Below are 17,702 nucleotides of genomic sequence, written 5' to 3' on the forward strand. Positions count from 1 at the left end.
GTCGATCGACCGAAAAATAAATAAGCAACTTTTTCTGCAAATTAATTGTCATTTTTTCGATCAAGAATGTAAAATATTCATTGATTCTAGCTTCTTTGTTGAGAGGATTTGGATATTTCCTGTGTTTTGTGACATTAAAATAGTAAACAGAATAGCTTGTGATTTTTGGATGTTGGTCAGATCCAACCAGCTATTAGAAACCTGGGTTTTAAGGAGTTGTAATGGTCATTTTTACCTATATTTAGACCTATTATAGATGAACAATGGAACAATTAATTGAGACAACCATGTCCAGATTAATCGAAATGAAAATAATCTTAGTTGTAAAACAATGCCTTTCCACAATCCTATTTGTAATCTGGTTATCTGTGTGTAGATACTTCTTCTACCTCTACAATTCCCCCTTTGTATTCATGATCAAACAATGTATATTACTAAAAATGGTGATTTACATTCGTCAATACAAGGACCTTTAAAGTGGTTTTGACTCTTCTTTCAACCTCCCCCTGAATTTGGGATACCTGTTCTCTGGATATCAAATGTGTTTGCTTTGAAACTCCTAATGTCTGAGTCAACAAATGGACCCAACTTACACCAAATCACTCTCAGGGATGTCATGATGCTTCAAAGTCACTATGCCTCTATTTTCACCTCATAGTAATCAGAGAACATGAGTCTCTGAGTTGATGCAGAAACACATTAAAAGGTGGATTTGTCCTTATTTGTTCAACTACATGTTTGTGTTATTTGTCCTTTTTAGCTGTATGAAGAAAGTAAGAGGTGTGCAAAACACTGCAGCAAAGCTTGTGTTGTGTTCAGTGAGATGTGAACAGATCCATAGTCCAGCTGTTCAGTTTTATGCTGCCATGATCCAAAAACACCTCTGAGGCTTTACTGCAGTCCTGTACTCAGAGATCAGGTAGAAAACATACTGAGTTCAGTCATTTAGAGAGACAACGCTGCCCTCTGCTGACCACAGGACTCACTTTCTGGATACGGCCTTTCTGAATCCTAGTATGATAAAGGCAGGGGTGGGAAGTAGTGGAGTACAAATAATTTGTTACTGTACTTAAGTACATGTTTCGGGTATCAGAACTTTACTCCACTACTTATTTTTCTGACCACTTCTTACATTTTGAACACAAATACCTGTACATTCTACTTCTTACATGTTGAACACAAATACCTGTACTTTCTACTTCTTACATTTTGAACACAAATACCTGTACTTTCTACTTCTTACATGTTGAACACAAATACCTGTACTTTCTACTTCTTACATGTTGAACACAAATACCTGTACTTTCTACTTCTTACATGTTGAACCCAAATACCTGTACTTTCTACTTCTTACATGTTGAACCCAAATACCTGTACTTTCTACTTCTTACATGTTGAACCCAAATACCTGTACTTTCTACTTCTTACATGTTGAACACAAATACCTGTACTTTCTACTTCTTACATTTTGAACACAAATACCTGTACTTTCTACTTCTTACATGTTGAACCCAAATACCTGTACTTTCTACTTCTCACATTTTCCAAACAGGCTGGTTCCTTTAGTTTGAATGTGTGTTTGGTGGCGTGATCATTATTATTTAGAGTCATTGCGTGCCTATTGATTTGAACACGATCCGTGTATCCATCATTTCCTGGTCTTCTCTAAAGAAGAGGGACCAATGAAAACGTTGTCATGTTGCCGTTGTTCAGCATGGAAACATTCATTAGCTAACAATGACATTATTGTTCTATTAATATAAAGGGAGGTCAGGTACTCTTTAAAACAGCTGCTAGTTATGGGTACTTTCTACTGAAGTACATTTCAAAGCCCTCTTTACTTTGACTTGAGTTAAGAAGTTTAGTCAGTACTTCTACTTTTACCAGAGTATTTTTTAAACACGAGTATCTGTACTTCTACTTGAGTAAAGGATGTGTGTACTTTTGCCATCTCTGTATAAATGAAATGAATTATAACCCATTGTCACTGTTGCCATGCTAATAGGCTTGAATACATACTGTACACACATCTGAAGTGTAACATCCAGACTCACCAGAGTTGTCCTGCTTGTTGTTGGAGAGCAGAGCCTCAGGGTGGGGCAGGCTGTAAATGGTGACCACACCGGTGGAGGTAGCAACAGCCAGGAGACCCAGTCTGGGCAGGAGAGGAGCCTTTGGTGGAAGATAATTAGAACATATTAACCCAATACCCTGGATCACATTTTCAATAGATTATTTTATCGTCGAACACAAGACAGCTTCGATTTACCTTAATGTTTGACCTTAAAAAGAGGATTGAGGAGAACAAAATAAACCCAAAATATATACTATACTATGTTATATAATATAACCAATTAAGAGAGAACAATTACAGAAGACAAAATGCATCAAAGTGGAATATGTAAATATAAGCGTTCTCTAGTGTCTGTCTATTTATCGCTCAATTGTTTTAACAAGAAAGCTTAAAATAAATATTTCTTTTTTAATTGTCACACATTGACGAAGCAATCCGAGCCAAATATGCATGGACTAGCCTCATAAAAATCATGATGAGTGTTGGGGAAATATCTTCCTAGGCCCATAACTTTGACCCAGTTCATCAGTTTGTTTATCAGTGTGTTTATCAGTTTGTTTATCAGTTTGTTTATCAGTTTGTACTGCCCTCACTGAGCTTGGGCTGCTGTGCTCTCAGTGTTTTGTCTCCCTATTCGTGCCTGTTTATCTAATATATCATATTCAAATTACTTGTATATAGACTATACTTGCACTATTTCTATTCTATTCTATTTTATTGTATTTACTGACTGGCCTTTTAGTCAGAGCGGAGCACGACTTCCTGACTTTTCCCTGTGTTTTTTTATATATCTGTTGTAATTTATTGTCTTTTATTGTGATTGTAGTAATGTGTTTTTATGATTGTAGTATTTATTACATGTACAGCACTTTGGCCCGACCAAAAATCGCTTTTAAATGTGCTTTATAAATAAACTTTGATTTGATTTTGATTTGATTTGATTTACTTGCACTATTATCCGTTTTATTGTGTTGCACTGTTGGAGGAGCCTGTGACCTCAGAGTTTCATTGACATATCTACACTGTAGCTATGTACACATTACAATAAAAGCCTTGAATCCTTGATGGCGTCAGCTGATAGGTGTTATTATAGTGCTTTATCTTGAAAGGTAAAGTTTTCCATCACAGTGAGGAGCACTCACCTTCCTGCCGCAGAGGGGGGGCTCCCAGCCTCCTGCAGGACACCAGCTCAGCTGCCAGATGAAGCCTTTGTCCTGAGCCAGGCCGTAGGACAGAGCTGGAGGAGACTCAGGTCTGTGGAGACAGAGGACAAACAATGAGGATGAATAGAAAACATTTTTATATTTGATAAAGGGCCGTCCCAGTTTCCCCATGTCCAAGGTGATGTTTTTAAATGTCTTATTTTGTCAGTCCAAACCCAAAAGATAGTCAATTGTATTGATTTCAGAAAGAAAAGCAGCACATCTCAACATAGAGGAGAGTGAAAAAACAGCATTTTTTTCACCCCAAATATTGACGACTTTTCTTGATATAAAACCGAGAAATCAGCAAATTTCCATAAATGAGACTTAAAAAACTGTTTTGCATGAAAAATAACGTTAAAGATGAATCCAAGACAAATTAATAGGTCGTCAAATTGTTGCAACTACCTCAAAATAAACTCTGACAGAGACAAAGCCTATTCAACACAAAAGCATCAGTCGATTGTTCAGAAAAACCGTCAAACGTTAATCTTAAAAAGAATCACTTTCAGTTATCCACTTCCTGTTTACCTGCAGTTGTACTTCAGCAGGCCGAGGTCCCACAGCTGGAGCAGGGCGGGGCCTCCGTACGTCTTGTTGAAAACGTGCTGGTCGTCCATCCCTCGGTGGCAGGAAACAGCGAGGTACTGCGAGGCCGGAGCTCCATCAGGGGTCGGACACCACTCCATGGCCCAGACCGGCCCCCCCGCAAACAGAAACATGTCCCAGCGCTCCGAGTGAGCCGGCACCGCAGAGAACCTGGAACACAAACACAAAGGCTTTCAAAAATAAATAAAAAAAAGGAGGATTTCACTTGAAAACGCCAAATCTGACTTTTTAAATATCGCTGAACTAACACTCAAACATACATCTTACTTTATTTCAAATCTCCTAATGTCAACCCTATATAAACAATAATCTGGATCAAATCTTCAATAGATTATTTTAGCGTACTTCACAAGAAAGCCTTGATTTACCTTAATTGTTTACCATAAAAAGAGGCTTAAGGAGAACAAAATAAACCCAAAATATATACTATACTATGTTATATAATATAACCAATTAAGAGAGCAAAATTACAAAAGACAAAATGCATCAAAGTGGAATAGGCAAATATAATCATTCTCTAGTGTCTGTCCAATGAAAAACTTCTCACTCAATGCTCAATTGTTTTAACAAGAAAGCTTAAAGTGGACCTATCATGCTATATTTGAATAATATAGTGTAGGACCATACCTATATTAAGGCATATTTATACTTTTTTTTTTTCAAAATACCAAACAGATCATGCATTTTAGCCATGCCTCATTTTGCTCAATTTGAAAAATGTTAGCACTGTTTTTGCAAGGGTTGATTCTGTGAGAACAGCACCATCTACAGGCCTGGCATATGTACTACAGCGTCTCCAGCGCTTTCGAACGGCAATGGCCGTGGCTGTCTCCTCCTGATTGGTGGAGTTGGCCCAATAGCCGTAGCGCCACCGTCCTGACGTCAGGACAGTGTTCAAATCTGGATCAGTTTGTATCAGATCCGTTGCAGCCCCTTTTTTAGAGATTTGGGTATGGAGGAAAATAGAGAGGGTTGTGTTTTCTGACACTTGGTGAGTTCCCTGGAACACCGGGGACACATATTCATGTATAAAAGACGTACAAAAGTGCATTTTGCATGATAGGTCCCCTTTAATATAAATATATATTTTGATAGCCGTCTTAACACACTGCATCACATCTGAAATTAAATGGAACTAAAACATTGATATAATTAAATATATTCAGCATTAAGGAGTCAGAAATTGTGGAATGAGGTTTTTTCTGACGCATCTTTAGCCAGAGTCGTTAAGTATGTGTATAGTAAAGCAATAAAGTAGATATTTTTGAATGCTAAGTAGTATATTTTGTGTTAAGACATGTGATGTAATATTGTAATATGAGGCTCAGTGTGACCTGCTGAGTCTCTGCAGAGGCGTCTCCCCCTCCTCACTGAGGCCGTCTCTGGACACTCTGAAGGCCGCAGACTGAAGCTCCTGAGGAAGGTACTTCTCCACGTCACTGAATAACACACGAGAAATAACAACGTAAATATAACAGACGACTGGTGATGCTGTATTAAGAGTTCCTACAACACATGGCTGGATTATTACATACCTAAAACATCTACTTAAATCAGACTAGTAATCATTTCACATTTTGGTGAGGTTTTGGTACAGTGATAAAACATTGTGCCTCAGAACAAAAGAGCAAATGAACCAACCACATCTTTACAAGTTTGCTCGGAAAAATACTCTAGCTTTGAGAACTAGTCTAAAAAGGCCTGCTTGGATTAGACATTTGTGCATAAAATAACGTAAAGATCCGTCAAATTGAAAGAAGTAATACTGCAATGGCCATTGTTTCTGTATAAAGCACCTTTCAAGTGCATAATTTCAACTTGTTCTCAATAAAAATACAACTTTAATATATGACTATGAGCTTAATTTGATGACTTCACACCATCCATTAGTGTAGAAAAGTCAAGTTAATGTATAGAGCAGCTTTAAAAACACAATCATGACCATAGTGCTTAATAAAAAGATGACATTAAAAGTATGTCTGATCAAAAAAACTAATGATGGCCATATTCTTCATAATGAAAACACTTGTCTTAAGAAAATAGATTTTAAAGGAATCAACAGAGGGGAAAAGCCTAACTCTTAGTGTCAAACTATTTCACACAATTTCACTTAAAATGTCCATTGCTTTAAAAAAAAAAACCTGTATCCTCTCACTAATAACAAACACAGGTCAAAGGTGACCTACCTCTGAGGAACGAGGTGCCAGTCGCTGGAGGAGGGGATCCACTTGGGGAACTCCCAGCTGCTGTAGTGCTCCTCCCGGCTGAAAACACACACACATCACACACTCAAACACACACCGAAGATAACCAGCGCCGTGGTTACTACGTGCTCGTCTCTAAATGTTTATTTGCAGAGCTGTTTGACACATCAGTGAATCTTAATAACTGACTGCTGCAGGGTTGATGTTTCTTCGATTAAGTGTAATGACACTGTGATGATAATTTGTTTTGCATGTTTGCATTAAAGCTGAAAGAGATCAACAAAAATGAAATATCCGAAATGTTTACGATCAAATCCCTCAATATCTAAACTGTAGGGTTTACCATTAATGCTTTCAAATCAATTCATTAATCATAAGTAATGTGGATGTAATGACTAATGATAAAACAGTGTGGTGAATTCAGAAAAGTACATGACTTTACTTAAAAGCAGCATTTAAAATCAGGAAAAGATAACACAATATTACGATATCAAGTGTCATATAACAATATAGATATATTGCATATCTTTTCAATCCTAGTTTAGCATTTCTTGAGCAATGCACAACATAAAGGTACAAATCATATAATTAATAATATTCTTCGTTAGAGCCAGTCTTTCGTTTTTTGTGACAAGGTTGAATAACATTGTCACCTAGTGGCGACCTCTGTAGTCAAGGGGATATAAAAGACTTCAATAGAGTGCCACAGAGACGCGTCCTAAAACCCGGAAGTAAACTCCTTCTGGTTCTTTTTTGGAAAATAGCTGGAAATAAGGTCTGTGGTTGAGACACATTTAAGAGACGGATCACGTCTACCCTACTTTTATAATTTTCTAATCGTAAATCTAGTCACCAGAAGCAAAATGCTAACGTTATGCTATAGGAACTACAGCAGGGTCGCTGCTTCAACGTCACGCCAACTTAAGATCCATATTCAGACACGTAAACTCTTCAGAAATCACCAGTGGGGTCACTGCTGATGGATTTAATGTCGTAGAACAAAACGTGATCCGTCTCTTAAATGTGTCTCAACCACAGACCTTATTTACAGCTCTTTTCCTAAATCCTATGGAGAAATTGCATTGCTTTTTGGTAAATATCTCTGGCCCCCCTTGGTCGATTTTGACGAATGAAATCTCTTTCTGACCGTTAGAGCCAATGGTGGGGGCTTCGCGCATGCAGTTTTGCATCAGAGCGAACCTATCTCTCGCTCTGACATCTGGAAACGGAAAAGCAGTTTTATTGCTTATGGATTATCAGAAATCATTTCAAACAGGACACAGACACATTGGATTAACCTATGGATTAACTTCAGCAGCGTTTTTATCGTTTTAATGCCTTGAAGACCACTTTTGACCAGACTACGACACAGGTAAGCCATGTTAGCGTTTTTAGCTACCTAGCGCCACATGTTTTGATGTCTGTTTTTGTTTATAAAGTCGCGAGTTCGTATCATAGAGTGATAATGTATGTACCCATCGATTCTGTGTCATCTCATGATCAGATCGATGGATTGGATGTGCAGAAAAGATAAATAATAAGGTTTTATGAGTGAGTTTTGGTGCAGTAAATCTGTTAGCATTTTTCGCTCTTTGCTAATTCAGAGGCTCAGCGTTAGCATTGTGTTGTTTTTTTGGAAAAAATAAAATAAATGATCAGTTAGATGAGTTTCTTTCCGTTACATGGATATAAAACATTCAGTTTATTAAATGAACATGCCCTCAGACACTGTTTCCTGCAAGATGTTGCGGGAGGGCCCCGGTACCGGGGTCTCTCGGGTTTAACAGGTTAAAGGACACAGATATGGGCAACTTGTGTGGAAGATGCCTTCAAGACACCGTTTCAAACCGTTCAAACATTGGACCTCATAACATAACAGATATACTATGATTTACAGATTTACAACTATGAGTAAACGTAACTTTTGAAAGACAATGCATTCAAATTGTCTGTTTTGAAAGGCGTCCTAATTGGCTTATAGAAACAAAGGAAGGTAGCTGTGACATTCTCTGTTGGCATAAAAGTCAGTCAATGCTTTCCAAAAGCACGAGCAGTGAACTCCAGGCCCACGTGACTGAACTAAAAATTGAAAGAAACAGACTAAGAAATGACGTAAGCTCCATGATCAAAACTGCCAAAAAGAATTTCATCAATGACAAAACTGAGGAAAACAAAAATAAACCCCGTGAACTTTGGAAATTACTCAATAACCAGCTTGGCTGCAGTAAAAACTCAAAACGAGATTTTCAAACTTAAACATAAAGACAGATAACAGGCTCATCACAGACAAACTGGATGTGGCCAAGTACTTGAACATTTTTTTCACAAACATAGCCACAACTCTTGTAAATAAATTACCCTCCCACTCAGGGCTTTTTGGAGTAGATCACATCATGACCTACTACAAAAACCTAGGGGTACGCAAAGATGATTTCAGTCTAGCAAGGGTAACAACAGCAGAGGTACTCATTAAACTGAGCGCCCTCAAACCTAACAAGGCACTGGCCACGACAATATCCCCTCCAAATTCCTCAGAGACACAGCAACCGCCATCTCACCAGTCATAGCTCACATAATTAACCTCTCCATAAAACAGGGAAAAGTACCCAAAGACTTCAAAATTGCAAGAGTAACCCCCCTGCACAAAAAGGGCAGCAAATTGGACCCAGGCAACTACCGCCCTGTTTCTATACTTACCTCCATCTCGAAAGTCATGGAAAAAATAGTATATGAACAGGTCGAAAAGTACCTCGCAGAAAAGAAACTAATCTATGAATTTCAATCTGGCTTTAGAACATCCCACTCCACTGACACATGCCTTCTTTATTTGAACGACCACATCAAACAAGAGGTGGACGAGGGTAAATACTGCGGCATGGTGATGCTGGACCTACAAAAGGCTTTCGACACTGTCAATCACCCCATTCTGATTGACAAGCTAAAAGCAATTGGTTTTGATAAACTATCGGTGAGCTGGATGCAATCCTACCTGGAGGGGAGAGAACAGATGGTGGAGGTAAACGGTACTCTGTCCCCCCCCCCTCCCAGTGAGCTGTGGTGTTCCACAAGGAAGCATATTAGGTCCGTTACTGTTCCTAATTTATGCAAATGACATGTCATCAGCATGTGACTGCAACTTGTTCCTGTTCGCGGACGACTCAGCCCTGCTGGTCTCTGACAGGAGCAGATTGCAGGTTGAAAAAACCCTCAGCTCCGAGCTCGGCAGAATCTGCACCTGGCTCGCCGATAATAAATTATCATTACACCTGGGTAAAACAGAGTCCATTCTCTTCGGTTCGAAACATAATCTCAGCAAATCCGACGACTTCTCAGTTGCAGTGGGTGACATTATTGTCACAAGTAAGAAGGAAATTACATACCTAGGATCTATTCTTGAGGCAAACCTCTCCTGTGACAAAATGGCATCCAATGTAATAAAAAAAGTCAATCAAAGAACTAGATTCCTATACCGGATCTCCTCTCTGGTAAACAAAAACACCCTGAAAACTCTGGCAGGAGCACTCATTCAAGGGTACTATGACTATGCTTGCACGTCATGGTACCATAGCACCTCCAAGGCGCTAAAAATAAAACTTCAAACATCGCAAAATAAACTGGTCAGACTACTGCTTGACCTTTCATCTAGAACCCACCTCACCTCTGCCCACTTTGACAACCTAGGATGGCTTAGAGTAGACGACAGAGTACAGCTACTTGCAATGGGCCTGGTCTACAAGATCCACTACACCTCTATGGTACCCATGTACATGTCAAAATTCTTCCCAAAGGTCAAGGAATACCATGATCATAACACCAGAGGGAGCTCCACAAATCATGTAAAACCCAGATTTGGCACAAAAAAAGGGGAATACACATATCGCAATTATGCCACATCAAGGTGGAACGCTCTTCCCACAACTGTAAAGGAAAGTAAAACTATACTTACCTTCAAAACCTCTCTTAAAGAGCACCTTCGGGGGGGAAAGCATTGCAAAACTGGCCCCGGTAATGGTACAAATCTCAACCTGTCGTACAATGGACAGCTTCCCCCCCCCCATCTATGTATATACTCGCATTTTAGACTCTGTTACTAACTGTATATCTGTAGACTTGGTATGTCTTAAATGTCCGGTTAGGATGTATTAGAACGAAATCTAAAATGAAAATTGTAAATAAGCCATCTGTATGTAAAAAACCACCTGTATGTAAATTGTAAATAAGCCATCTGTATGTCAAATATGTCTTATATGTCTTAAATGATATGATGAATTGGAAATGGGGGACCCTGATGTAAACAAGACGAAAGTCTTTCTCTGGTCTGCATCCCCTTAACAATTGTATGTTTTGAGCTGTACTGTACTGTACCCAATATACAAGCTGTTAATAAACTTTTCAATCAATCAATCAATTCAAAACCAGGCTGAAGCTGTTAGTTAGCAGTTAGTTAGCAGTTAGTTAGCTGTTAGCTACTTACAATTTCTTGGTGGTCTCAGTTGCCTCCCAAACTGTTTTCATGATGCCGCTGTGGAGTCCGTTGGGGGTTTTGAGATATGGGCCACCCTGCAGACGAAAGGGAGATCAGATAAATTAAATTGTAGTAAAGCGTGAGGAATAGATGCATTTTCTTTTTTGTATGGCATCGCAATTTCTCTTTTGGCAAAAAGTCAATCGCATTTTCCCCATTGGATTTAAGGTTATTGCTATAGGCTAGAAAAAAACCTCAGCACGGTCACATGACTTCACGTCACCAGCGCTAAGCTAAAGGTGGCTAATGATGGGCTATAAAGGAACTACAGCAAGGTCACATGACTTCACCTCACCACCGCTAAGCTAAAGGTGGCTAATGATGGGCTGTAAAGGAACTACAGCACGGTCACATGACTTCACTTCACCACCGCTAAGCTAAAGGCGGCTAATGTTGGGCTGTAAAGGAACTACAGCACGGTCACATGACTTCACCTCACCACCGCTAAGCTAAAGGTGGCTAATGATGGGCTATAAAGGAACTACAGCACGGTCACATGACTTCACGTCGCCACCGCTAAGCTAAAGGCGGCTAATGTTGGGCTATAAAGGAACTACAGCACGGTCACATGACTTCTCGTCACCACCGCTAAGCTAAAGGAGGCTAATGTTGGGCGTGATGACGGTTAGTCGTCTCATTTAGACACTTGTTAGCAACCGCAGTTTATCAATTCATCGGTGGGGTATTTACTGGCGTGTTTTATGTCGTAGAATCAAAATCTCTTCAGCTGGTATTACCCACAGACCTTATTTCAGGCTAACAACCAAAAACATGTTAGTAAAAACCTTGTCTTTGAGACGAGGGAACAGGAAGTGGTAAGATGACTCCTTTCTGGGTTATAGGACTCATTACTGCACCACTTTAATATGTGCATATGTTATTTCTCATTTTTCAGCTACAGTTCTGCAGATATCTACGTTGTATCTCAAAGAACACTTCATTTTAAATTAAAATAATAAAGATTTTCTTTTTCAGATCTGTCATTATCGCAGTTATGAATGCTTTCGATTGTAAATGAAAGAAGATGCTGCTGTTGCTGTTTTATTTAAAAGCTGTTTACTAGTTTCTGGGTCAAATGTGATTATGACCGATAACAATGAAGCATCAGATTTGACTTACAGGGCCTCGGTTCACATTATAGGTTCCTGGAGTTCTTCCAAATGCCTCCGAGTCCGAGCACGATTCCTCTTCGTCTTCATCTTCCATATCCTCAGCATCCTCCTCTTCACCAACATCTGGAACAAAGTCCTCGTCTCCTGCAGAGTCGGAGTCTGCACGTTTCCGCTTTCTGCCTTTACCCCCTGCAGGTGATTAATGCCAAAGAGATATTAATGTTAAGGGAGAGATATAGGTAAACAATGTTATTATGGTATGTCTAAAATAACTAAACTGGCAATAGACACGTTTATTTTGAACTTATTTAACTATAATACAATGTTAAGAGGGGGAAAGTTGTCTATTGTCACTTTAAAATGACAAACGATATCAATACTAGATCCAAAATGTATTCATTAGCAAAAACATGTGTTCTCTTTTGACCAACAATTCTCATTAAATATGTATAAAAAGAAAATCACAAAGAGATCATATATACAACAGTGCAAAATGTGTATGATACAGTATAGGAATCTGATATAACATACATGAAATAAAAAACATTTTTGTGGATGACAGGTGGTAAAAACAATAAATGTTAAGAGTTTCCAAGAGGCCTAAATCAGAGGAGTGACAAACTGGGCTAAGCGTTTACTGTCCTGCTATTTGTGACCTCTGACCTCTGACCCACAACTACATGACAGGAAGTGTTGGGACATGCACGTCATCCTCTTATCTTAGCGTAATGCTACACTACCATGATGCAGGGAGGCGTGTGGTGCAGTGGGTTGAGTGTTGGTGTTCGGATCAGGGGGTCACAGGTTCAACCCCACTGCAGTCAGCATTGTCGTTGTGTCCCTGGGCAAGACACTTTACCCCAAATTGCTCCTGTGGGGATTGCCCACAGTATTGAGTATGTAAGTCGCTTTGGATAAAAGCGTCTAACAAGTGACATGTAATGTAATGTAATGCTAAACGTTCAGCCTGGAACCAGGATTTCAAATAGAGAAGGACAAATTGTGGTGAGCTGTGAGAAAACACCTAATGGGGAACAGAACTGGTCCTGAATGTCACTTGATGATTTAGATACTATCACACTTTTTCTCACAAAGCTTTATGATATCTAACATGTCAGCAATACGGATTTGAAGAATACATTTTCCATGCTTTCTTTCCCAAACCTAGCGTTTCCGCCAGGGGGGCGTCTTGCCATCATTTGACGCCCTTATTCAGCTCGGAACGCCCTGAACTCGAGCCGAGGGCGTCAAAAAAAAATTAAAAAAGAGTGTTTTTATCGCTTGAAATGACAAAAAGTAAAAAGGACAAGGACATCCCTCTGTTGGAGGGGCAAAGGAGTCTGTTGGGATTCTTTTCGCCGCCAGCAAAGCGTGTTCCTGTGACGGAAAGTGTACTGCCGGCGAGCCTTGACGGGGGGTGCTAGTGGAGCACGCGCGTGAACTGCGAGCGCCGGAGCCTCGCAGCGGCAAAACTGAGGCTCCGTGGTACACTGTGGTAACATGAAGAACCGTTTAGGAGCCGAAAGAGCCGGCTCTTCTTAGTGAGCCGCAGTGTTAATTTCGTCAACGAAAACTATGACGAAAAATGTTCGTCAACGACCTTTTTTACATGACTAAGACGAGACGATAACGAGCTAAAAATAGATTCTTGATAACGAAAATTTGACGAAATGTATATTTAGTTTTCGCTGACGAGACGAGACGGGACTAAGGTGTTAATGGTGGACTGTCGGACATTCAAAATGCAGCATATTGCCCGTCTTGTCTGTCAAAATGCATCTTACATTTCTAACTTGCAATATCATTATTTCCGCTCTCTTCACTCCAGAAGAGCGATCTCCCTGTGTCTCTCTGTGTGCGGGGGGCGGGGCCTAACAGACACGCTGCAGCGGCACACAGAGATCTGCCGGGGACGGAGCGTTCAGAGAGTATAGAGAAACTACAAGGCTCGATGTGGACAAAGCTCGTTTGCCATGTTTTCGCGTTAGCGCGTTGACACGAGTAGAGTAGTCTGTCCAAACAGCCGGCCAAAAGGCGTCATATTCAGTCGGAGAAATGCACAATTTTCGACTTCCTTAACTCGTAGCTCTGTTGTCCCAATTATGAGTAACGTTATCACATCAGGTGTGCAGAGGTGGGAGAAGTACTCAGATCTTGTAGCTAAGTAAAAAAATACCATAGTGTAGGAAGAGTTCCTCAAGTCAAAGTATGATCATCAAAATATATTTAAAGTAGCGACAGTAAAAGTAGTCATTGTGCAGATTGGTCCATTTCAGAATAATATATATGATATGTTTTATAATGATTGATCATTAAAGTGTTCTCAAAGCTGGTAAAGGTGCAGCTAGTTTGAAGGACTTTGTATACTGCAGGGTAGCTTATGAACTTACTAAAGTCTGAGTTAACACTTGATTATATTTCACATCATTCATCCACATCTGTAAAGTAACTAAAGGTATTAAATACATGTAGTGGAGTAGAAGTACACCATTTAACTATGAACTGTAGTGGAGTAGAAGTACACAGTAGCAAAACATTTAAATACTCCAGTAAAGTACAAGTACCTCAACATTTTACTCAAGTACAGTACAATATTTTAACATAATTATATATATTTAATTTATTTCACATTTTAAATAAAGCAATTAATTCGGTTAACAATTTGTTAGTTTTTTCCTTTAAAAAATAACAAAAAGTAAATACAAGAATACCGTTAAAGTACCGGATCGATAAGCAGTATTGATAAGACTAGCAGTACCGTAGAAAACCTTAATGATACCCATCCCTAGATATTACACAAGTAAAGTGTTAAGAGAGTGAAATGTTGCTTTACGAATTTCAACACTTGATGCTGTCACCTTGATTACAATGTCAGATACCTGTATTTGCTTAACTGAATTGGTTTAAAGAGAGAAAACATTTGGACTAAAAGTTGACTAAAATGTAATTTTTCATCGACTAAAAGTAGACTAAAACGTTTTGAGTTTTCGTCGACTAAAACTAGACTAACACGTTTTGAGTTTTCGTCGACTAAAATGTGACTAAAACTAATTACCATTTTCGTCTAAAGACTAAGACTAAGACTAAATCAAAAACAGCTGCCAAAATTAACACTGGTGAGCCGAGCCAAATGATCCGGCTCACTAAAAAGAGCCGGAATTCCCCCCCCCCCGCTCTCGGGGTGGACGCCCTCAGCCCTGGTCAGGCGGAAACAGTAGAGAATATCTATTCCTTTCTCATGGAGATGGAGCCAGTGTGTGATTGGCTTAGCATAAAGACTAGGAGGCGTGTGGCGCAGTGGGTTGTCCGTAGGTGTTCGGATCAGGGGGTCACAGGTTCAAACCCCACTATAGTCAGCATGTTGCTGTGTCCCTGGGCAAGACACTTCATCCCAAATTGCTCCTGTGGGGATTGTCCACAGTATTGAGTATGTAAGTTGCTTTGGATAAAAGTGTCTAACAAGTAACATGTAATGTAATGACTAGAAACAAAGGCTAGCCTCTCAAAAAGATAACAATACACTTAAACTCCTTATACCTGAGGAAAACACTCAGGTGAAGAATACAGTGTTGTTTGCAACTACAGTGACTTACGGCAGTTTAAATAAGGCCCCGGCTCCACGAGAACAAATACGGCAAAACGCATCGGAGTAACGCAAACGCAACCGCAAAAAACCTTCCGACCACACGCAATATACACCGGATTGTGTCAAGCTCCACGAGACGGCTCCGTTTACATCCAACCGCTGGAAAAGCTGCAGTACATATGCCGAACCTGTACGTGGCGCTGTAACTTCCTCCACAAAAGCAGCAACTTCCTCCACAAAAGCAGCGAAGAAGAATGGTTGTCATGGCTGCACTTCTGTTTATTCTCCGCGGTGGGGGCCAAGGGAACCGCGCAGAGTTTTTCGCCGGTCAATGTGTGTTAAAGTTTAAATCTTCATGCTTCCTCATGCAGCAGCTGATCCAGTAAGTAAACCCGACAGTAAAAATAAACATATTTATAACTAGTTTAGGTAGTTTGAGAGGTAACTAAAATAGCTAAGGGTGATGATCTGACTTGAAGTGTGTGTTTTGCTCCCGCTGCTTCACAGCCGGAGGAGCTGCGTGTCTCCGTCCTGTCAGATTAGACTTCACTCGCGTTTATGTCCATATCGAGATAAAGATAAATAATCTGAATTCAGTGTGCAGTGTACTTTTGCGGGGGTGAGCAGCAGAGGTGGGGAGAGGCGGGGCTATGAAACGCATGACCGGCCCCGTTGGACCCCCCAGAGCGCTCCGTTCCCAGATCTATCCACCTTTGGACCCGTTGTCGTTTGCGGGGTCTGTTTCTACGTTTCTGTTATGGCGTCGTCGAGCTTAAAGGGCTATACGCATGAGAAATATGCGGATTCAACCCGTTTTCGTCCTCGTGGAGCCTACGCCTAAGTCCCCGCTGTCAGTATCTTATTAACTTTAGAAAATGATATACAAAGCTAGTTATCTTTAACTGAGCGTGTGACTTTTTACACATTTTATTAAAAGTTTTGTGTGTTCTTGCCTTTATTTGACAGAGAAGGTAAGAGGCTGGAAATGAGGGAGAAGGACGGAGGAATGGAAATTAGCTCAAAGCTAAATCTGGCACTGTTACGCTTGACACATTTTAATGTTTAAGTGTTCATTACTGTGCATTGTCCCTGCCAAATAAACGATTAAATAAATAAATAAAACATGCAACAAACGAACCTGGTACATTTGTAAAAATCAATTTATTTCCACTGTACCTTTGTTTCCTTTGAGACCTTTCCGCTCTGTGCGAGGGACCTTGTTCTCCGGCTGGGAGCCCAAATCATCGTTGGGGTGACCGAGCTCTTCTTTAGCCAAGTCGTGGAGGTACTTCAACGCCCTGGAGAAATTATGTAAAACACATTGTTTACATTATTTTAAATATAAAAAGACTTCATTGCTCTCATTGAAGTAAATAGAAAAATATCGTCAAAGCATAAAAATGTTAATACATATCTCTACGTATGAATTACTTTTTGAGTGTATCAGAATATTTTAATAGTAAGAATTTGCAGGAAAAATAAAAAGAGATTTTCCTATAAAAAAAGGTTAATTGAAAATGTATAAAATAAAATTGGAATAAAACTATTCAAATAAACATAAGAAGTACAAGTAAGATATTCAATAAAAGATAAGATAAAATAAAAAATATGTATAATACAAAAGGAATTAAGTCAAATCTACAAAAAATAAAATAAAATGGAAAAAAACTATTTATATAAACACAAGACGTTAAAGTGGACCTATCATGCTATATTTGAATAATATAGTGTAGGACCATACCTATATAAGGCATATTTATACTTTTTTTTTTTCAAAATACCAAACAGATCATGCATTTTAGCCATGCCTCATTTCGCTCAATTTGAAAAATGTTAGCTCTGTTTTTGCAAGGGTTGATTCTGTGAGAACAGCACCACCTACAGGCCTGGCATATGTACTACAGCGTCTCCAGCGCTTTCGAACGGCAATGGCCGTGGCTGTCTCCTCCTGATTGGTGGAGTTGGCCCAATAGCCGTAGCGCCACCGTCCTGACGTCAGGACAGTGTGCAAATCTGGATCAGTTTTTATCAGATCCGTTGCAGCCCCTTTCTTAGAGATTTGGGTATGGAGGAAAATAGAGAGGGTTGTGTTTTCTGACACTTGGTGAGTTCCCTGGAACACCGGGGACACATATTCATGTAGAAAAGACGTACAAAAGTGCATTTTGCATGATAGGTCCCCTTTAAAGTGGGAATGTTTAATTCAAATACTAAATAAAATAAAGATATTTATATAAAAATCAGAGGTAAAATGTCCAATAAAAGATCAAATAAAATAGAAAGAATATGAATACAAACATAGGAAGTTAAAGCAGAAATGTGCAAATGTATATTACTATTTATATATATATATACATTATACACATGCTCAATTGCACATTTTTAAAGGG

General features: G+C 39.4%; 1 protein-coding gene across 1 annotated transcript in view; it reads right to left on the reverse strand.

Annotated features, from left to right (window-relative positions):
• Positions 1 to 17,702, reverse strand: part of gtf3c2 (general transcription factor IIIC, polypeptide 2, beta) — a 45,062-nt gene that overhangs the window by 24,649 nt on the left and 2,711 nt on the right. Inside the window, 8 exon segments of the mRNA XM_034138413.1 lie at positions 2,055 to 2,172; positions 3,217 to 3,328; positions 3,808 to 4,035; positions 5,220 to 5,324; positions 6,072 to 6,149; positions 10,564 to 10,649; positions 11,734 to 11,915; positions 16,489 to 16,610. Coding sequence (XP_033994304.1) covers positions 2,055 to 2,172; positions 3,217 to 3,328; positions 3,808 to 4,035; positions 5,220 to 5,324; positions 6,072 to 6,149; positions 10,564 to 10,649; positions 11,734 to 11,915; positions 16,489 to 16,610 — 1,031 coding nt within the window.

This window comes from Trematomus bernacchii, unplaced genomic scaffold (assembly GCF_902827165.1).
Source record: "Trematomus bernacchii unplaced genomic scaffold, fTreBer1.1, whole genome shotgun sequence".
Lineage (NCBI taxonomy): Eukaryota > Metazoa > Chordata > Actinopteri > Perciformes > Nototheniidae > Trematomus > Trematomus bernacchii.